Source organism: Anabrus simplex, chromosome 2 (assembly GCF_040414725.1).
Source record: "Anabrus simplex isolate iqAnaSimp1 chromosome 2, ASM4041472v1, whole genome shotgun sequence".
NCBI classification, from domain to species: Eukaryota; Metazoa; Arthropoda; class Insecta; order Orthoptera; family Tettigoniidae; genus Anabrus; species Anabrus simplex.
Genome location: NC_090266.1, coordinates 95487170 through 95511294, shown reverse-complemented (window position 1 = coordinate 95511294; position 24125 = coordinate 95487170). Strand labels below are relative to the sequence as shown.

General features: G+C 39.7%; 1 protein-coding gene across 3 annotated transcripts in view; it reads left to right on the top strand.

The window, feature by feature from the left end:
• The window catches only part of Eb1 (microtubule-associated protein RP/EB family member 1), a 175766-nt gene that overhangs the window by 4331 nt on the left and 147310 nt on the right, over positions 1–24125 (top strand). For all 3 annotated transcript variants that reach the window (XM_067140329.2, XM_067140330.2, XM_067140331.2), the window contains exon 2: positions 15301–15476. In XM_067140329.2, coding sequence (XP_066996430.1) covers positions 15317–15476 — 160 coding nt within the window. In that variant the 5' untranslated portion in view covers positions 15301–15316. The remainder of the gene's footprint in view (positions 1–15300; positions 15477–24125) is intronic.

Genomic DNA, 24125 nt, shown 5'->3' with positions numbered 1-24125 from the left:
TTCGCTCCCTTACAGAGCATCAGCCAAATCTGAATCTCAAATAATTGTTATGTACGTAAATAATGACTTAAGAATTATTAGACCATTTTTCACAAACTTAAAACTTACTCTATTAGAATATCATGTTGTTTGAGTCATCAGTCCATAGACTGGTTTGATGCACCCTCCATGCCACCCTATCCTGTGCCAACCTTTTCATTTCTACGTAACTATTGCATCCTACATCTGCTCTAATCTGTTTGTCATATTCATACCGTGGTCTACCCCTACCGTTCTTACCACCTACACTTCCTTCAAAAAACAACTGAACAAGTCCTGGGTGTCTTAAGATGTGTCCTATCATTCTATCTCTTCTTCTCGTCAAATTTAGCCAAATCGATCTCTCACCAATTCGATTCAGTATCTCTTCATTCGTGATTCGATCTATCCATCTCACCTTCAGCATTCTTCTGTAACACCACATTTCAAAAGCCTGTATTCTCTTTCTTTCTGAGCTAGTTATCGTCCATGTTTCACTTCCATACAATGCCACGCTCCACACGAAAGTCTTCAAAAACATCTTTCTAATTCCGATATCAATGTTTGAAATGAGCAAATTTCTTTTCTTAAGAAAGCTCTTCCTTGCTTGTGCTAGTCTGCATTTTATGTCCTCCTTACTTCCGCCATCGTTAGTTACTTTACTACCCAAGTAACAATATTCATCTACTTCCTTTAAGACTTCGTTTCCTAATCTAATATTTCCTACATCACCTGCCTTCATTCGACTGCACTCCATTACTTTTGTTTTGGACTTATTTATTTTCATCTTGTACTCCTTACCTAAGACTTCATCCATACCATTCAGCAACTTCTCGAAATCTTCAGCAGTCTCAGATAAAATAACAATATCATCCGCAAATCTCAAGGTTTTGATTTCCTCTCCTTGGACTGTGATTCCCTTTCCAAATTTCTCTTTGATTTCCCTTACTGCCTGTTCTATGTAAACATTGAAAAGGAGAGGGGACAAGCTGCAGCCTTGCCTCACTCCTTTCTGGATTGATGCTTCTTTTTCAAAGCCCTCGATTCTTATCACTGCACACTGATTTTTATACAGGTTGTAGATAATTCTTCGTTCTCGGTATCTGATCCCTATCATCCTCAGAATCATAAATAGCTTTTTCCAATCAACATTATCGAATGCCTTTTCTAGATCTACGAATGTCATGTACGTGGGCTTGTCCTTCTTGATTCGATCCTCTAAGATCAGACGTAAAGTCAGGATTGCTTCACGTGTTCCTACATTTCTCCTGAAGCCAAATTGATCTTCTCCCAACTCAGCTTCAACTTGTTTTTCCATTCTTCTGTAAATAATACGTGTTAAAATTTTGCAGGCATGAGATACTAAACTAATGGTGCGGTAGTTTTCACACCTGTCAGCACCGGCTTTCTTGGGAATAGGTATAACAACATTCTGCCGAAAATCGGATGGGACTTCTCCTGTCTCATACATCCTGCACACTAAACCAATGCTGGTTTCTCCTAAGGCAGTCAGTAATTCAGAGGGAATATCATCAATTCCAGGTGCCTTGTTCCTATTTAGGTCACTCACAGCTCTGTCAAACTCTGACCTCAAAATTGGGTCTCCCATTTCATCAGCATCAACAGCCTCTTCATGTTCCAGAACCAAATTATCTACATCGTTACCTTGATACACCTGTTGGATATGCTCCTGCCATCTTTCTGCTTTGTCTTCTTTCCCTAGAAGTGGCTTTCCATCTGAGCTCTTAATATTCATGCACCTAGATTTCCTTTCTCCAAATGTTTCCTTGATTTTCCTGTATGCAGCATCTACCTTTCCCAAGACCATACAGTCTTCGACATCCTTGCACTTCTCCTTCAGCCATTCTTCCTTAGCTACCTTGCACTTTCTATCCACTTGATTCTTTAATCGCCTGTATTCTTTTCTGCCCTCTTCATTTCTAGCATTCTTGTATTTTCGTCGTTCATCGATCAGGTCTAGTATCTCCTGAGTTATACACTGATTCTTAGTTGATCTTTTCTTCCTTCCTAACATTTCTTCAGCCGCCCTACTGACTTCATTTTTCATGACTCTCCACTCTTCCTCTATTGTGTTTCCTTCAGCCTTTTCATTTAGTCCTTGTGCAACATGTTCCTTGAAACAATCTCTCACACTCTTTTCTTTCAACTTGTCTAGATCCCATCTTTTTGCATTCTTTCCTTTCTTCAATTTCTTCAACTTCAGATGGCATTTCATGACCAACAAGTTGTGGTCAGAGTCCACGTCTGCTCCTGGGAAAGTTTTGCAATCCAACCCCTGGTTTCTGAATCTCTGCCTAATCATAATGAAGTCTATTTGATACCTTCCAGTGTCTCCAGGTCTCGTCCACGTATACGGCCGTCGTTTGTGGCGTTTGAACCAAGTATTGGCAAGGACTAAATTATGATCAGTGCAGAATTCAACCAGCCGACTTCCTCTTTCATTCCTTTGTCCCAATCCGAATTCTGCTACTGTACTACCTTCTCTTCCTTGGCCTACCACTGCATTCCAGTCTCCCATCACAATTAGATTCTCGTCACCTTTTACATATTGAATTAAATCGTCTATTTCCTCATATATTCTTTCGATTTCTTCATCATCCGCTGAACTAGTAGGCATATAGATGTGCACTATTGTGGTGGGCATTGGTTTGGTGTCTATCTTGACAACAATAATTCTTTCGCTATGCTGGTCGTAGTAGCTTATCCGCTGCCCTATTTTCTTATTCATTATTAAACCAACTCCTGCATTTCCCCTGTTTGATTTTGTGTTGATAATTCGGTAGTCGCCTGACCAAAAATCTTGTTCTTCCTGCCAACGTACTTCACTTATACCAACTACATCTAACTTTAGCCTATCCATCTCCCTTTTCAGATTCTCTAACCTACCACAACGATTCAAACTTCTAACATTCCACGCTCCGACTCGCAGAATGTCAGTATCCTTCTTCCTGATGATCGCCCCCTCTCGTGTAGTCCCCACCCGGAGATCCGAATGGGGGACTAGTTTACCTCCAGAATATTTTACCCGGGAGGAAGCCATCATCAGTACATCATTCATTCAGAGAGAGCTGCATGTCCTCGGGAGGTAGTTACGGCTGTAGTTTCCCATTGCTTTCAGCCGAGTAGCAGTATCAACACAGCTAAGCCATGTTGAGTATTATTACAAGGCCGTATCAGTCAATCATGTAGACTGCCGCCCTTGCAACTACCGAAAGGCTGCTACCCCCCTTTCGATGAACCATTCGTTAGTCTGGTCTCTCAACAGATACCCATCCGATATGGTTGCACCTGCGGCTCGGCTATCTGCATCATTGGGACACGCAAACTTCCCCACCGCGGCAAGGTCACATGGTTCGCAGAGGAGGTAGAATATCATAAAATACGAAATCTTTGTATACATGCCTTAATTACATGTGCTTAATAGGAAGATACATTAAAATTGTGGAAGAAAGAGTACTAAAATATTAAAGAAAATTTAAAAAATATATATATCATGTCTGAATCTTAGAAAGACGTGAAAATCAATCTTAGGAGCTAAATTTGAAGATTTTCTTGGCAATGAGATTTGGTAAAAAAGTTATTTATCCCTTGTGGATAAGAGTCTATAAAGATTCAAATTTATCGTCAATTTGATGATTGAACTTGTGACAGGATAAATGTTGGTAAGTTCAAGAGGACAAATTGGGGCAAATATTCATTTATAGGAAGGGGAGTTAGGGATCGGAATAACTTACCAACATTTATCCTGTCACAAGTTCAATCATCAAATTGACGATAAATTTGAATCTTTATAGACTCTTATCCACAAGGGATAAATAACTTTTTTACCAAATCTCATTGCCAAGAAAATTTTCAAATTTAGCTCCTAAGATTGATTTTTCACGTCTTTCTAAGATCCAGACATGATATATATTTATTTTATTTAATATTTTAGTACTCTTTCTTTCACAATTTTAATGTATCTTCCTATTAAGCACATGTAATTAAGGCATGTATACAAAGATGTTGTATTTTATGATATTCTAATAGAGTAAGTTTTAAGTTTGTGAAAAATGGTCTAGTAGTTCTTAAGTCATTATTTACATACATAACAATTGAGATTCAGATTTGGCTGATGATGCTCTGTAAGGGAGCGAAACATGTCCCATATATAACTTTTTAACTAATGAAGATATTTTAAATGTGACAACATTACAATGTATTGGAACAGGTGGATTCATAATAAAACTTTGTTATTGTATATCAACAGATTTCAATACGGATTAAAACATGAGATTAGTCACTTGCAATAAGTGGTATGTGATTGGAATAATAGCAGTAAGTTAATTTATTGATTTCACCACCTAATCAATACAATAAGTCTTGTCTTAGTTGAATTTACTTTGGCATGTTAACTAAAATGGTACATGTTTCGCCTTGAATTTAGTTAACATGCCAAAGTAAATTCAACTAATACAAGACTTATTGTATTGATTATTCCAATCAAATATCATCAGTACGGATCAAGAATGATATTTATCACATGTAATAAGTGGTATGTTCTGAGCTGTCAGCGGAGAGATGGCGTGGAATGACGTTAGTAGACGAATAAGTCTGAGTGGCGTTTATAAAAGTAGGAAAGATCACAATATGAAGATAAAGTTGGAATTCAAGAGGACAAATTGGGGCAAATATTAATTTATATAAAGGGGAGGTAGGGATTGGAATAACTTACCAAGGGAGACGTTCAATAAATTTCCAATTTCTTTGAAATCATTTAGGAAAAGGCTACAAAAACAACAGATAGGGAATCTGCCACCTGGGCGACTGCCCTAAATGCAGATCAGTATTGATTGATTGATACATATGAAATGTTCCCTAGACCTATCTTATGGTTAGATCTTATTTACAATATTTACGAAGTACCTAAATAATACTGTGTAATATATACATGTATACTTAATTTATACTTCCTTTGTTCACATAGGCCTACTTCCTTTCACTCTACTAATCTGTTATTCACTCATTTACCCACACACTTGCAGACATTCGATTAAATTACATTTTTCTTTACATACATCTGAAATTTTGGAAGAGGTAAGTTCTTGGCATCCCCAGACGACGAGTTCCATAGCTTTGCAGAACGCCAATAAAACCCTGCTAAAAGGCAGGTGAAGGTAACTCCTTCGCCTCACTGAGCTGAGCGATAAACAAACGATAGGGATTAGAAGGGTTTAATTTCTATGGAGGCAGAAAAGGATTTCCGGAGAAAGATCAGGTCAGTTTGTTTGGCTGTTGTCTCAGTGGAAGGTAACCTTATTGGATGGGAGACGGGTGACTGTTAATTAGCCTCTCGACGCGGCACAGTTCTCTCTGCAGCCTGCTCATGTTCTCCGCTGTTGTGGGATGCCAAGAAGGTAAACCTTAGGCAAATACAGGCCGAACCAAGCGAAGATAAGCAGACTTTATTGCTCATGGACTGAAGCCTATTAAATTTCCTATACAGGAACCCCAGGGTTTTTGTTGCCTTGCACCTTGCCTCTTCACACTGTATATTCCACTAGATTGTCTCAGGTAGTTATGCCAAGTAATGTTGAAACTAATGCACTACGAAATTGTTTTTCCTTAGTTTATAACTATTGGTGACAGGATTTCTGGACCTACTCATTGACAAATTCTCCATGTCAGATTGTAGAGCAAGTGTCTTCCTTATTTCTTTAACACACCTGTACAGCACAGTATCGTCAGCATATTGGGCCATTGATGATGAGACTCAGCCTGGAGCTCAAGACCATACAGTGAAGTGGTCCGATCACAGAAACTTGTATTTCTCCAGATGTTACTGGACATCCAACAGAAATACCATAACCTCTTATGCAGAGTCAAACAAGCTGCTTGTATAAAACAGCTGACTAGGCAGGCAGACTAGACAGAACACACTCTAGCAGTGAATCATGTTACATTTAGAAACCCTACAAGTCAACGACTCAGTGTTTCAAAATGAAAGGAAAAGATTGTAGTGTCGTCACATCCAATCTATTCATCAGACTTGCAGTGTTTCTACTGTGCAGTTTCCATTTTCTTATATAACATGAAAATGTGTGACTTACAAGGTTTTAAAAGTAATATTCACCACCTGTGGGTGTTGGATGCAGACGAAGAATACATTCACGGTATCCCCTGCCTGTCGTAAGAGCGACTAAAAGGGGCAACTAGGGGATTATTATATTAGAATCATGAAACTCCATGTGATTAGTACCATCATGTGGGGAACACCACGGGGTTGCTTTTCCTTGCGCGTAGTACCACTATGTTATCTGCCAAATAGGTTTGTGATTAGTAGCAAAGGAGAGCGCAACGGCTTTTACAGTACATGTGATAAGTAGCACTATCTGAGTTATACTATGGGATGACGGAACCCTTGATTCTGGCTTGCCTATGATTAGTACCCACTATATGAGGAACACCACGGGATATTAACCGACAACAAACAAAAGAACCCTCGGCACCTTCAGTTTGCACAGCTTGTTTCGGTTCATCCCGATATTACCCTACGAATCAAGGACAAGCACACGCGCAGCTGGCTGACAGACATGCCGGCTGTCAAGCTGGCGTTAACACATACTGCAAGTACTGCAGTCAGGCTCTTCGATTGAGGTTATTCTTTCATTAAAGCCGGAAACGCAATGCAATTAAAAGAACGAAAGTAAATGTTAAGTGGCCAAAAGTATTAAGCATTGAGTTAAATGGAACTACTTACAATACCCAAGCTGTAAACCATATTTTTAAAAATAAAAATAAATAAAAGTATACTGTTCCAACAAGCGTACACACAGAGGACATAATATGAACAACACAAAATAACCGTCGAAGATACTCTCTGCTACAGTCAAGTATCTTTTCCGATTTTAACACTCTTCGATTTGTCCAGTGTAGGTACAGTTTTTTCATCATGTAAAATTCTTTTTTTTTTCTTTTTTCTTTTTTTTCTTTTTTTTCTCTCGACGTATCACATCTTTTGTGAAGTCGTCTGTTTCGATCCTTTTCTTGTGGACTGTTTTCTTGCCATCAGGTGTAGAAAAATGCAAACGACCTTTGGCCATAGACTTCTTCCCTTCCACTAAAATACGTTTCACCAGTGACTTTGAAACCCCTGTTGCTTCACTTGTTGAAGCCACTACATTATAATTCAGTTTATGAACTGTTTTCTGTTCTCGTAAGTGAGCAACTACGTTATATACTATTTCTCTGGCTTGTCCCCTTACATGCCGTCCAGATTTGCCACCAGACTTTGAAGTAGCCGCCATAACTATTGTACATTCAAATGACACTCTCACTAAAATAACACGGTACACACCACTATATAGCTGAAAGACTGGGCTGCCGTCAATTATTTCGCTGCTGAGCAGCTTTAGATGTGTGTGTTGGCATAGCAGTTGCGCAACTGCCGATACTTCTAATTCTGTTTTTTACACAGTCAAGAATTTAGTTTATTCACCTGGTTAATGTGCTCCGTAATGAGTAATGACCCTTGAAGGTCGCTAGGTAACGCTGCTCAACACTATATACATAAAAACATTTACCAATACAGTACACGCTGCACGCGAAGGCGTTATAGGACTATAATTAATACAACTAAAGAAAGAAATGTGAATAAAACTGACAAAACAACAAGAGTGCTAAAACGGATACAGAAGTGACAGCGGAACTCTTGTGTAACCGCGCTTCACAGTGTGCACAGTACGGTGGCAAGACAGCATGTGACCCCCTCCACTACTCCCTATGATGTCAGACATCCACTCGAAGAGAATGCGCGGAGAAGTGAGCTTTGTGCAGGTTCTTTTGTTAGTACGAGTCCCTGTAGTTAGTGCACTTAGGTGATTAACACCATAGGTTTGCGTTTCCTGTCAGTGGCGCCGCAATGTGCGAAACACAGGAATCATTCAAGGCAAATATTTTTGCACTGCATGATGTGTGGTTAAGCTTATTTTTAATATGTATAACTTTTGCTTTCTCAATGATGCATTTATCAGGAACTCAAGGGAGACTTCATTAGTTAGTCGGAACATAGAAAAAATGATGAACTCTTCTCAGAAGAACTCTTTAGGTTTCACTTTACTTTTTCCTGCATACTGGCTCTTCAGAAATGTGCGCACGTGTGTTTTGTATTCAGGAATCATTCAAGACGAATATTTTTGCACTGCAAGATGTGTGGTTAAGGTTATTTTTAATATGTATAACTTTTGCTTTCTCAACGATTCATTTGTTTCTATATTCGTCCCTGTTTTTATCTCCTTGTAAGATGTGTATTGTTTAATGTAACGCCTTGTGTAATATAAATGCCTACATGCTAGCCTATTTCCCACATTTTGGCTGATGATGACGCCAAACAGCGTCGAAACTAGTTCCAAGTGCAAATATATGTTATAAATAAACTATAACATTTTTGTATTGAAAAGGTGGACCCTTTTAAGTTTTCCTATCTTCGTGTAATACATGTGCGAATTTCATTACCTGTGAGTAGTACTATAATGTGTGCTGTCGTGACCTACCTGTCCTGCGAGACGTTCTCGTAGGTTGGTCACCAGGCAGTTGGATGTTGAGTTGACGTATTACCTGTCCTGCCGAGCGGAAAGTAGGGAGGTAATTGTAGGTGCGACTCTGTCCTGCAACTCACGAAATGAAAGAATGAATATTCTCCACTGTCTTTTATTACCTAGGTCGACTAAGTCTACTATATACAATATATTTACAAGTTGAATGTGTTAATCTGAAGGGAGAGCTTGTTCCACGCGCCTACTCTACCGACACGCAAACATCTGAATCTGCCCTGTGGCACTTATATCCTACTGATGCAATCAACTGTTCCAAAGAGCCTGGTCCTGAAAGTACGAATCACTGATCGGGAGAGAGCCCCGCGCCTTCTTGGCGTAGGGTTATATCTGCTCTCCTAGAATCAAAGGTTGATCCCTTCCCACTACCTTAGGGGTTGGGTCTTATGGGCGTTACTTCGCTGCTCACCTAGTCGGTGGCGCCCTCAACTAATTATTCTCAAATAATTATCGCGGTATGTGCTGCCCTCTGAGCACTACTGTCTCTTTCTCACTTTGCACTTCTCTTTACTTGTCTCTCTAAAGTGCAACTGTACTGGGTTTGTTTCTTTGCCGGCTCGCTGCCCGGTTCGCATACCAACTCTATTTGTCCACATCAAACAAACAAGCTTCCGCTGTTGTCAACATGTTTTCGTAGGCACATTTCACAAACTCTCTGCTCTGTGCTACATGTACCATCTTGAAATATTCCCTTTTTCTTCCAACTATTAAATCTGACTATAATTATTATACAGTTACTCTGATACTACAAGGTGTCTCATATCACTGATTATTATTCTAATACTAGTTTGTTTCCCTTGACACCTTGAGATCGAATCTCGGCTGCGAATCCCGGCTGCCGTTCATCTGACAGTCCGCCGGTTCGAACCCCCGAGGAGGTCGGTACACGACAGTGCAATACCGCAAGTCTATGCTACTCTTGATTAGTACTGCAATGTGACAAATACCATGGTTCTACTTTTGTAGCGATAAGTACCATTATGAGGGGCCGATGACTTGGATTTTGGACTCCTTTCGACTACAAGCATCATCGATTCAGTATCGTGCTATAAAAGCAGTCCCTTGGTCAGTAATACTATTGTTTTACGCTAGCTTCTGTGCATGTGAGGCACTGTGGGTTGGTTCCACTGATCGTTTTAAATTCATATCCATTCATTCGTCATCCTCACATTTTAAATTCTGGTCAGTGGAGGATTTTGGACTTTTAATTTGTCATTCCATTTCGTCTCATTTCGTACCTACTGGGCGAGTTGACCGTGCGGTTAGGAGCGCGCAGCTGTGACCTTGCATCCAGGAGATAGTGGGTTCGAATCCCACTGTCGGCAGCCCTGAAGATGGTTTTCTGTGGTTTCCCATTTTCACACCAGACAAATGCTGGGGCTGTACGCCACGGCCGCTTCCTTCCAACTCAGCACTTTCCTATTCCATAGTTGCCATAAGACCTATTTGTGTCGGTGCGACGTAAAGGCACTAGCATCATCATTTCGTACCATTAGGGGCCGATGACCTAGGTGTTAGGCCCCTTTAAACAAGCATCATCATTAAAATAATATTCAGTTAATTCAGTTGTACACTTCCTGACATAAAATGTGATCGGTTGAAAGTTTCAAGTCCTAGAGTACAAGTATGTTTAATGAAAGGTGTGCACCATCATAGTGATTTCTTGGCAGACAATATATGGGAATTTATCTGCGCTTTGCCAATGAGAGTGCAGTTCTATCCATTTAGCAATTGTTAAATGATAGCATTTGCCACAACTTTCCCTTAATGTTGCTAGTCATGCTCATAGGACTGCAAAAGTTTCATGGCAAATGGTGTATTGGGCTTAATAACTCACACACTTATAACACAATGCTATATTTACATATGTTTACATTATTTCACACTGCATGACTTGTTAACTGTTCCTTTGGCATGATTGAAACTACTGTAATTAAAAAATGGATTGTATTCTGTTACCATGTTGTGCTAACTCACCAACACACTGTTCCAATACACCAATACCCACAGTACAATAGTTCAAATAAACATAAACTAAAACAAACATATCTTAAACATACAATAAACCAAACATGACTCAAGCATACTTCCTCCCCCCTCGTGAATCTACCAGATTCAACAATAATACAAGTAAATTACAATATTATGTACAGTGTTTCATTGTCAGTAAATTTTAATATTATATACACTGTTCCATTGTCTTAGACTTCCTACTGAGTAAGCAGTAAGACCAACTTTTGAACAGGACACTTAAGTGTGCCTGCCTGGGTTTGCAACATCATCACACTCTCACCCCATCCTTGCATGGGTGAATTTTGATGACGACTCCCATACACAACTGTGAAGGAGGTAGGTTGTCCTCATGAATAAGCACCACTGCTCCAGGCAGCAGATTGTCTTTGGAAGTTGCCCTCTTTCTCTGCTGCAATGAATTGAGGTAATCTGATGACCACCTTCTCCACAACTGCTGTTGCATAGCCTGCAGTCACTGCCATCTGGACAATTTACTCAAGAGCAGGTCAGTTAAATCAGGCTCGGTTAGGCAGGCGAGAGGTGTACTAAAAAAAAAATGACAAGGAGATAAATAATTTGGGTCCATAGGTTCATCTTACAGAACTCTTAAAGGACGGGAGTTAAGGCAAGCTTCTATCTTAATCCTCAAATGTCAGCATATTATTTCCTAATAAATGTTTAAAATGGTATTTCATGGATTTCACAATTGCTTTCCACAGACCGGTGAAGTGAGGTGAACTTGGAGGTATGAAATGCCAGATTAGCTCTTCTGCTGCTGCATGCTCATGAAGTCATAGATTGAATGATTCTGACAGGAACATTTTTCTCAGATCCTGTAGTTCCTGATTTGCTCCAATGAAATTTGTTCCATTGTCACTTTACATATGCGCACTCTTCCCTCTTCTTGCTGCAAACCTTTTAAGGGCAGCTAGGCTTCTGGATTTTGGACTCCTTTCGACTACAAGCATCATAGATTCAGCATCGTGCTATAGAAGCAGTCCCTCGGTCAGTAATATTATTGTTTTATGCCAGTTTCTGTGCATGTGAGGCACTGTGGGTCGGTTCCACTGATCGTTTTACATTCATATCCATTCATTCTTCGTCCTCAGTTTTGAATTATGGTCAGTGGAGGATTTGGGGTTTTTATTTGTCATTTCATCTCATTTCGTACCATTAGGGGCCGATGACCTAGATGTTAGGCCCCTTTAAACAAGTATCAATCAATCAAAAGTCCCTTCGGAGGACCATTGCTGCATGTGGATATCTACATCCTTCGTCTTTGGTGAGCTGTTGCAGACATTTAGTTGCTAGAAAGGGTACAAATGCTATACCATAAGTGACCGCCTGAAGCTCATAAATCTTCACTGTCTCATTGGGTGACGTACGCCAGAGTATATGCTGAAGTCCCATGTTACGTGGTTAAACTCTAATTTGCCTACACATTTTCAATATATATCAGTAGTTAATGCGATAGGGTGTGTTCTGAATCTCAAAGCAATTGAATATAGATCCTGTTGCACTGTATGGCCTACCATCAACTTATCTTGGAGCGAGATACCGCTAGTGGTTTTTAGTGAAGCATCAAAAACTACTTGCATTCTTGTGGATGTACTCAGTTCCTTTATAACTGGGTGATGAGGGAGATAATACGTGCCTTCATGATCACCCTCTTCATCATGGACAAGTTTCATATGCCTTAAGCCTTCCTATTCTTCCATGAACTTGTACTCCGATCGAAGCTGTGGCTGTCGGTGTAGACGGCGTTCCAATTGTAGCAACAGTGTGGTAGCATGAATGTATGAGCCCCCTCATTACTCACAATCCTTGTTTATTGGCAGACGAACAACATATCTTACTTTCTCATCCCTGCTAGTATGTTCTTTGAAGTGTTCTTCAGATTCCCCGTATTCCATGAAGCAGGCATTTATTTCTAGAGTGTCACCCTCTGTGGCTTGTTGGACCTGTCCTGACAAGATCCACCGTAGTTCTGTTTCTTGTAATATTGGGTAATATCCTGGATGAATCAGTCTCCTGTTCTGCAAGAGGTTTAAGAAAATCCCTGCTCCCAATAGCATGTCTGTTTCCAGGCTGATAAGAAATGTAGGATCTGCTAAATCGATATCCTGGGGCAAGTTCCAATGTTATGCTCAAAGTAATAATGAGGCATGATATCTGTGTGTGGGAGAACTAAACATTGAATTATATCTTGAAACTTACCGGTGACCGCTTGTGTATGTACAGTGAGAGTGTGGCTTGCTTTAGCAGCTGCATTATTGATCACTTGGATTGGTACCACTTGTCTGTGTCTTTTAAGTTTGAGAGTCGGTAACAAAGTTAGCTTCACTTCCACTATCCAGTAAAGGGTGACCGGCATGGAGTCTGCCGTAGTCATCCTTAACTCGAACCATAGCTGTAGACATGGATACTTATAACCTTATCCTTGCCTTAATGGTGTGGTATGACTGTGACAGTTTCGTCATCAGGTCTGCCCCGTGTTGTTTTTTTGCTGTACATTGGTATTGTTGTAAGCTTCCTGTGTAGCAGTGAATGATATTTCCCTTTACATTTGTTACAAAAACTTGATGTACAATTAATAGCTAGGTGTGAACTCTGTAAACAGTTGTAACAATGCTTGTTTGTTGTTACCAACTGTTTCCGCTCTTCTATACTTAGCCTTGCGAACTGTGGACATTTAAATAATGAATGGTTTTCCTTACAGCATGCATAGGTGATCTTGTGGGTTACGACATTTGAGGATTTTTAGTCCTAGTGGCCTTACGTGTACTATCCCTGCTCTCTGTAGGATATGACTGCTTACTACCTATTTGACTGACAGGTTTTATATTTTCCAATGCCTGATGTCTGATTTCTACAAATTGTAGTAATTCACCTAATGTTAGAAGGCTCCTTTCTACTGAATTTTTAACTCTCATTCCTTTCTAGTGTTTGTGTAAAAACCTTGTAGATACACATGAATCAATAATACCTCATGCAATGAGGTTCAAATGCTTAATGCCTTTAATGCCTTCAAATTGCTGATAATGAATTAGAATGTCTCACAAGTTCCATCTGCACATTTCCTTTTTACAGGCTTTAATGACATTAATTCCTGAATATGGGTAGATGCAGTAAGGCACTTATTCTCATATCTGTCTACTAACAGTTTTCATGCTACAAGATAATTGCTTTCCGTGATTGGAATACTTGGAATACTGGTTGCTGATTTACAAGAAGATACTAAGTACTGAAATTTCTGTATGGTTGGTACATCTTGATTTTCATGTACCATCACTCTGAAAGAGTCTGAAAAAGATAACCATTTCTCTAATTCACCATTAAAACTAGGCAGGGTGGGTTTTATTTGCCTAGGCCTTGCTGGGTTACACGGACTATGTGCACTACCAATTTGTGAACCACCTGACTGATATCCTTCATTGTGTTCTGCTGGTAATTTCATTGTGTCCTTTAACCTTCAATAACATGCTTCGAATTGTTTCCTGTATTCAGCATGACCAGAATCATCAGGTTCCTCTACTTCTAAATTTGAATGAATTTTGTCATAATTACTTGTAATCTCTATCAGGTTGTCACATCACAATAAATAGTTCAAAATAAACATAACCTAAAACCAAAACGAACATAATAAACCAAACCTGACTCACGCTATTGTTAAAAATTCAATAAAATTGTTATTAAAATTAAATGTATGTAATTTGCACGTTATTTCCTTTCTAATTCCAACAGTTACATTTCCTTGAGCCTCTTCCAGTCTGTCTGCTCAGTAGAGCTGAAATTTTGAAAAGCTTGGCTTTTGTTTAGGGGTGACAAAAGTTTTGTTTAAAATGAAAATATCTGGCTCATACAAATTGAGGGAAGTGCCCCTTAGAGCATGGTTGGCATTTAATAATCTAATAGTAGCATAGTATAATTTGTGCGACTCGTTGGCTGAATGGCCAGCGTACTGGCCTTCGGTTCAAAGGGTCCCGGGTTCGATTCCCAGCCGGGTCGGGGATTTTAACTTTCATTGGTTAATTCCAATGGCCCAGGGCTGGGTGTTTGTGCTGTCCCCAACATTCCTGCAACTCACACACCACACATAACACTGTCCTCCACCACAATAACACGCAGTTACGTACACATGGCAGATGCCGCCCACCCTCATCGGAGGGACTGCCTTACAAGGGCTGCACTCTGCTAGAAATAGCCACACGAAATTAAATAGTATAATTTGATACCTATTCTAATTTATCAATAGAACTGCATGAAAGGGGAAAAAATGCATTTTATTCCCCAAGTATGCAATGTCCATGTGGGTATTGAATACCAACCAGGCTGCTAACTGGACCCGGGTTAGGATATGGGGGCCATTGAAAGGTAGGACATTCTGAACCACCATAGTTAGAAAATGTATGATATTTTCAGAACTAGGTGTGGATAGGGCAGAAGTTGGGGCTGGGGTAGGGAGGTCCTGGGATATGACAGGAATATAACACTGCACATAACTCCTATTTCCTTCTGCCATTAGATGTTACAAAAGCTGATTAAATTTTGTTACATTCCTGTGGTTTGGGTTACATGTAAAATACAAACTTGTTTCTATTTTGGTACATAATCGATTTTTGTTTGTAATTGCTCATACGTTACTTTTTGTTTTTAGGTTCTGTACCTTCATTATGGCTGTAAATGTGTATTCAACAAATGTGACAACGGAAAACCTAAGCCGACATGATATGCTGGCTTGGGTAAATGATTGTTTGAGTTCGAGTTTCACCAAAATTGAGGAACTATGTACCGGCGCTGCATATTGCCAGTTCATGGACATGCTCTTCCCTGGTCAGTATACTTTCCTTTTACTGTGTTGTATTTATTTAGTTTACTCACGGACTATTATGCATTTATAGTCGCTGCCAGCAAATTAGGCGGGTCAGAGAAATTAACGTTGTTGCCAAGGTTATGTAGCAACTGGCGAAGAAATGTCTAACTGAACACATTATTTCAGTGCGCGAGGCAAGTTGTTCTCTCTCTCAAGCTCCTGATGTTACTTCAAAGTTTCAAAACAAATTATACTACAAGCTTCAGAAAAGACTGCTGATTTCAGTGGTATAACTATTTTCCACTTAAACCACTTTAAATTATTATTAAAAATAAATTCTTGAACGAGTAAATTTAAATCCGTAGAATCATGTATTGAAAATTTCAGTAAGCAGCCAAGTTTTTATTTCTTCAGCCAATAAAATTGTGTCTGCAGGAAAAATGTAAAAAATCGCCTGACTTATATTTCTTATCTGAAACGTATTTCCGTGAGTCTTGTAGTTTTCCTGGAAAACGGTCTGGAAAGCGATCATGTAAATGTCGCTAGCTGAGACAGTTCGGCGCCCGCGTGCCAGCTCAGGCTGCAGGACGCTGTAAATACTTTCGGATTACATATTAATCTGTATCAGTTTTATTACATTATAACTTTAAATATTTCAATACTGTATATTGTACTGAGTAATATAGAAAAAAAACTACTTTAATGAATAGGTTTACAATAATTTACAATGAATTAAGAATCGGTTTCTACCTTCAAGGCAGTCTAATATTTCTTAGTCACTGTCATCCCTCATCTCGCTATCTGTCGAGTCGTCATTTACACTGATGATGAATGGCTCCATTCTTTCCTCCCTTACTATTTCCTTGGCCCAATCGTCTGTTTGAAGATTTTCCGCACGATTGAAGCACTTTTACCAATCTGCAGCAGTCACACGGTCGATGGCGTCTGAGGTTTTTCTTTGTCTTGTGATAGTACATGTCACACCCTCGCACTATATGTAGAAGTGAGAGATATTATTGTCAGTATTTGATTTATTATTATCATTATTATTATCGGTATTTCATTTGTATATTTTGTCATTTATATTTGTAAGCTGGCAGATATCCACATATGTAGGTATGAGTAATTTGTTTTGTACTGGGAAAACATTGCTATATTGGACTGCGGTAATTTGTATGACTCATGCAGGCATCCCAGTCTGATGAGTTGAGCTTGTTGTACTAGGAAAGTTCTATGACTGGTGTGGAACACCCGAGAGTTTGTTTATGTCTTGGGAGCAAGAAGAAGTTCAGGGCACGGTCATGACAAGAGGATCACTCATGATTGGCTGGCAAGGATCAATCTCGGTAAATCGTGTGAGAGAAGAGGTCTTCATATAGTTTGACATCACAGCGGAGAACTACTACAACGACTAGAACTACAACAGACACTCGGTATGGACAAGGAGTGCTGACGCTGTACGAGAAGGAAGTAGTGCGGACAGACTGTACGGGAAGGAAGTAGTGCTGATACACTGTACTGGGGTGACACGGCTACAATGAACTGGACTTGGAACGTAGTCTAGTTATGTTCGTGGAAAGTGTATGCAGCAGAATGCCTTGCAATGAACAGAAAAGGTCTGATGGAGAAGCTAGAAGCTAAAGAAAGAAAAACCCTGAGAAAGATACTTGGACCAATCAAAGAAAATGGTGAGTACAGGAGACGACACAACAGCGATCTGTACCAGCAAATGGAGAGGATAACGGACACGATTCGGAAAAGGAGGATTAATTTTTATGGCCATATAGCACGCATGAGCACACAGAGACAAACCAATAGGATCTTTTCCTACTTTCTTAACAAGAAAACCAAGGGACCCTGGTTTATCGAAGTTGAAAAAGACCTTCAAGAAATAGGAATCACACTCGAAGACATCCAGAAACGTGCTCCTCTCCAGAAAAAGCTCCAGGGATACAAGAGGTTCCAAGAAAGGCCAAAGTTGAAAACAGGCAAGAAGTGGACTGATGAAAGGAAGGAGGCTCACAGAACGAGAATGCGTGAGTACTGGGGAAGAATTAAAGCTCAAGATGCAAACGGTTGAAATAACGTGGTCCACAGCAGGCCGAAACGAAGAAAGAAGAAGAAAATGTCATGTTTTATCTATCATAAAAACAAATTGTTGAGTTTTATTTTAAACTTTACTTTTTCCTATCAGCGTCATGGTAATTTTCCTAGATGTAGAAAGGACATACGATACAATACCTGGGGTAAAGATGTTGCCTATTTTGACAGAGAATGGGATCAATAGTATGTTATTACAGGCAAACAGAGGGATTTTCATTCATAGGGCACAATGTGAATCGATGGTAAAAAGAATTCTCTGTTCAGAGTAGTTACAGTAAATGTATTGGTTTATATTCTCTCATATATACTGTTCATTGTCCTTATGGATGACACTGCCGTGATGGTTTCCTTGCTGCCATCCTGTATAGTTTTTTTTAGGATGGCTTTTGCATCTTGAAACAGGAGCCGGCATTATTTTTCCTGCATCACATCACATTTTTTAAAATTTGATGTACCGGGCGAATTGGCCATATGGTTAGGGCCACGCTGCTGTGAGCTTGCATCTGGGAGATAGTGTGTTTGAACCCCGCTGTCGGCAGCCCTGAAGATGGTTTTCCTTGGTTTCCCATTTTCATACCTGGCAAATGCTGGGACTGTAACTTAAGGCCATGGCCGCTTCCTTCCCACCCCTAGGCCTTTCCTATCCCATTGTCGCAATAGGTCCTATCTGTGTTGGTGCGACATAAAGCAAATTAATAATACCAGTATAAATAGTCTGTTATTGGAAAATTATAAATAAGGTTCCTTATGGGAATCAACATGTAAAAGAAAACAATAAATCTGATATTACTTCCTTAAGAATCCTATATTCCTTCTTTTATGCACATACCCCAATGCATGTGTTAGAAGTAGTGTTGCCTTGAATAAGTTTTCTGAGTTTATAGATATGAACTCCTGCAGCCATCTGATAACTGTTTATAACCACACTCACAGCTTAGAGTTGACAATACTGTACAACACAGCCAGTTTTATTAAGAAGGAAGCTATACCTTGCAGTGTTGACTTAGTCAAATTGGACATAAGAAACTTTCCAATCAGTCACACACACAAATACATATATAAAATAGCTTGTCCTGACTGACTGACTGACTGATTCATTATCGCCGAGCCAAAACTACTGGACATAATGAAATGAAATTTTGGGGATACATTCATATTAACCGGGCGAGTTGGCCGTGCGCGTAGAGGCGCGCGACTGTGAGCTTGCATCCGGGAGATAGTAGGTTCGAATCCCACTATCGGCAGCCCTGAAAATGGTTTTCCGTGGTTTCCCATTTTCACACCAGGCAAATGCTGGGGCTGTACCTTAAGGCCACGGCCGCTTCCTTCCAACTCCTAGGCCTTTCCTATCCCATCGTCGCCATAAGACCTATCTGTGTCGGTGCGACGTAAAGCCCCTAGCAAAAAAAAAAAACCCATTCATATTAAGATGTAGGTGCTCGCTAAGAGAGGATATTTGGATAGTCCGTTGCTAAGGGGGTGAAATTTTAAAATGAGTGTATCTATATCTCAAAACTTTAAAAGTTTACAAATGTAAAATTTGGTATTTAGAGTCTTCTTTGAAAATAAGGAGACACGTATTTTTTGGTTTTCAGAAAATCCCAGTAGGACGAGTGAAAAAGGGGCTGAATGCCTTTAATCAGGATACCGGTACTTATCTCAGAAACTGTAGATATTACAGACCTGAAAATTGGTACTTTTAATCTCTTTTAAAAGTAAAGAAACACGTATTTTATGTTTTTGGAAAATCAAATTAATGGGAGGGGGAAAAGGGGGGTGAATTTTTAAAATGCGTGTTTCTATATCTCAAAACTTTGAAAGTTTACAGATGTAAAAATTGGTATTTAGAATCTTCATTAAGAATAAACAAACATGTATTTTTTGTTTTCGGAAAATCCCAATAGGAGGGCTGGAAAGGGGTGAAAAAGGGGTTGAATGCATTTAATGATGATACTTATATCTCAGAAACTGAAGATATTATAAACCTGAAAATTGGTGTTTTAGATCTCTTTAAAAATAAAGGAACACACGTATATTTTGCTTTCTGTAAATCCGAATAGGTGGGGTGTAAAAGGGTGAATAATGGGTTGAGAGCCTTTAATCAGGATACCGGTACTTATATCTCAAACTGTAGATATTACAGACATGAACATTGGTACTTTTGATCTCTCTTAAAAATAAAGAAACACGTATTTTTTGTTTTTGGAAAATCCAATTAATGGGAGGGGGAAAAGGGTGGTGAATTTTTAAAATGAGTGTATATTTCAAAACTTTAAAAGTTTGCACATGTAAAAATTGATATTTAGAATCTCCTCTAAAAATAAAGGAACACACGTATTTTTTGTTTTCTGTAAATCCGAATAGGAGGGGTGTAAAAAGGTGAATAATGGGTAGAATGCCTTTAATGAGGATACATATATCTCAGAAACTGAAGATATTATAGAACTGAAAATTTGTGTATGGTATCTCCTTTGAAAATAAACACTTTTTTTTGGGAATTCCAATTAATGGCAGTTAAACTGGAGTGACATATTAGGGTGAATTTTATGAAAGACTATATCTACAGAATATCTGAGAAACATAGAATGATAGACGTAAAAAGTGGTATTTGGAATCTCCTGTAAATGTAAAGAAACATACGTGATTTGTTTTTGGAAACTCCTCTTAAGGGGAACTAAAAAGGCGGTGAAATTTTAAAATGAGAATTTATACAGTATATCTCTAAAAAACCTGAACATGTTACATAAGTGAAAAATGGTATTTTTTATTTCTATTAAAATAAAGGAACGTGTATTTTATTTCTTCAGAAATACCCCTTGGGTGGAGGGGGGGGGGAGTAAAGCGACTGAAAAGGGTGTTGAATTCTTTTAATTAGGCTGTTATCTCAAAAATGAAGATGTTACAGACGTGAAATTTGATATTTGGAATCTGCTTTAAAAGTAAAGAAACACGCATTCTCGGAAAATCCAATGAAGGGGGGGGAGGTGAAAGAATTGAAAAATTAATTGATTTAATTGTATGAGAATACTTACATCTATTAAAAACTAAATTTGTTAGGGTATACAGACGTGAAAATTGGTATTTGGATCTCCTTTAAAAACAAAGAAAAACGCGTTTTGGGGGGCAAATCATCTTGGGGGCAGGAGTGTAAAGGAGATTAATTCCTTTCATGAGGACACATAAATAAAAAACTGAAGAAGTTACAGAGTGACAGTCATGATAATTGGTATTTAGAATATCCTTTACTATTAAAGAAACAAGTACTTTTTCCCGGACATTTACTTGGGGGGGGGGGGGGGAGGAGTAGTGTGAAAGTGAAAAAAAGTGAATTATTTTAATCTCAAAACTGAAGGTAATAGACGTGAACATTAGTGTTTGGAATCTCCTTTAACATAAACACGCCATCTTTTAGTTTTGGGGGGGGGGGGGTGGCTAAATAAACTTAACGGCGGTAGTGTGTAAAAGGAGGTGAGACCAATTGATTTTACTGTTCATAATGTATTTATAAGGAGCCTCCGTTGCTCAGGCGGCAGCGCGCCGGCCTCTCACAGCTGGGTTCCGTGGCTCAAATCCCGGTCTCTCCATGTGACATTCGTGCTGGACAAAACAAAGACGGGACAGGTTTTTCTCCAGATACTCCGCTTTCCCCTGTCATCATTCACTCCAACAACACCGTCCAATATAATTTCATTTCATTTGTCATCCATTATTCATTGCCCCAGAGGAGTGCGACAGTTTTCGGCTGGCGGCACAGTTCCTATTTTCGCCGCTATATGGGGGCTTTATTCATTCCATTCCTGACCCTGTCGAATGACTGGAAGCAGGCTGTAGACTTTCGATGTACTTATTCTGATCATAAACCGATCATTTTTAATCTTTCCTGGGTTCGTTTTCAAGAGCCATCTTTTCCTTCGGAGAACGTTCTTAGATTACAGTAGATTCTCCTGGCATATAAATAAAAATTTAAACATATTTGAAATAAATGATAGGAATGAGATTGACCGTCCAATTTTTCACCTCCATAATAAGGTCAATAATGCACGGAAGTCATTCGTATGGCCAGAAATCCAGCACACTTGCCTACGTGCGACAATGGTGTTGGTCACATTTTCAACAATGACAATGGCGGCAGATGTAATTTACCGCCAATTAGCGGTCTTGCATCTTGCTGTGGGGTCCAGAACATCTATTATTATAATAATAATAATAATAATTATAATGTTCTGGACCGTCGTCAAATGTGCGGACCGCGCTGAAAACGGTTCCTGGACGGGTAATGACTAAGAATGCAGTCCAGCCGTGGGTTCAGTATCGCCAAGGCACCCAAGAAGACACCACGCTGGATCTCCTGAAGGATTTGACCCATATTAAAAATGCTTATAGGAAAAGATGGCAAAGATTATGGACCCAACTGACCGGGTGGAATACCTGGACTTAGCACGGGAAGTACGAAATCGATTGCTTGAAAGAAAGATTGAAAAATGGGAGGAAACTTGCCATAATCTATTAGAAAACGAGTCAGATCACGAATTTTGGCGGATTCTCTCAGAAAACGAGTCAGATCGCGAATTTTGGCGGATTATATATAAAACAATAAGCATTCATTTCTAAATTTCAGTATAATACCGTAGCGAAGCACGGGTATCTTGCTAGTTTTTAATATAAATTGTAACACTATAAATATACCCTTAAAAAATACACACTATTACACAAAGAATGACATGTTTCAATCTGCAAGAACATCCTCGGATTCTATCAAAACACTTAAATTATGCATAAATATATACAGTATTGTTTACGTTGCATAAACTTGTCCATGATAGAGTGTTACGTGATAACGCGAACAAGTATTAACCAATGATGATTTTAAAGGTATTCGACCATTGCCGTATTAACATACTGAAAAACAAATTTCTGTAATTATCTGGATTGCCAAAGAGTCCATTGTCACCAAACACTCTTTCGTGAAATTTGCTTTTTTTTTTTTTTTTTTCCTCAAAAGTATGCTGCAGTATACATACAAACTGGCTGAATCTATACATGGTTTCATTCTGCAATACAACGTGTCACTCTGAGCAGAGAAATTGTACTCTCCACAATTGGCATATTGAAATAGTGTTTGGTGACAATGGACTAACCTTCGGCAATCCAGCTAAGTACAGAATTTTGTTTTTAATTATGTTAATACGGTGATGGTTGAGTACTTTTAAAATCATCAGTTGTTAATACTTGTTCATATTATCACCTATCATTGACAAGTTTATGCCATGTAAACAATGCTGTACATATTTACACGTGATTTAAGTGATTTCATAGAATCTGAGGATGTTCTTCTAGAACGAAATAGTGTGTTTTTTTTAAAGGTATGTTTATAGTGTTATAATTTATATTGAAATCTTGCATGTTTGACAGACTGGAGAGTTTGTCCTAAAGCCAGTTTTGCTGATTAGTGCCATTCTGTTGAGCTTTCTGCGCTTCTGTCTGGATCATACTTTGCTTGCTAATGAGAATAGGTAGTGTCCTGTAAGTGAGTGACATTCTTTGTTAATCTTTATATTGAACTTATATCAACATGTCATGACATGGTTGCATGAACAGTAGATACACTGACTGAGCAAATGTCATGGGATAGCGGAGCACTGATGCGCATGTGTGTTGTTTGTGCAGCACACGCCCCCTGTGGCTGCGGCAATTGTATAGGAGACCTTGCGAGCAATGGCTGTGCATGTGACAGGTCTAACATGGAAAGTCGTCACGAGCTGACACCGTTCGAACGGGGTATGGTGGTCGGTGCCCGACGGATGGGAGGTGCGAATTCGGAGGTGGTGCGGGAATTCGGCTTCACACGATCAACAGTGTCCAGGGTGTATCGTGAATGGTTGAATGCGGGTGTCACCATCCACAACAGACGAACGACCGGCCATCCAGCCACCCTCGATGACCGTGAACGGCGACATCTGAGACGGATTGTCAGTAGTGACAGACGGGCAACCGTGGAACAAGTCACGACTCCTTTCAACACAGGCCGTGCTAGACACGTCGCCCAGTGGACAATCCGTAGGAACATGGGTCCTATGGGGTATGGGATCCGGCGCCGCACATGGGTGCCACTGTTAACCCAACGTCATCGAGCACAACGGCGCTCATTTGTCGCCAGTCACCAGGGATGGACAATGGAACAATGGCGTAACGTGATATGGTCGGACGAATCACGATTTCAACTACACCATGCTGATGGGAGGCACCCTGTATGGCGCAGACCACATGAAGCGATGGATCCCGCCTGCCTCGAAGGTGAGGTCTGGGGTGCATTTTCCTGGTATGGAATGGGTCCCCCTAGTTGTTCTGGAAGAGACTTTGAATGGTACGTGGTATGTTGAGCTGCTCGGAGACCCTCTCCACCCATTTTTGGCCTTTCAACGCTCAGGCTGTTCTGCGGTGGTTCAAGATAATGCGCCGCCACATCGCTCCTATGTCACCCGGGAATTGTTCGAGGAACATGCAGCGGAGGTCCAACGACTGACATGGCCACCTAGGAGCCCCAATATGAACCCTATCGAACATAT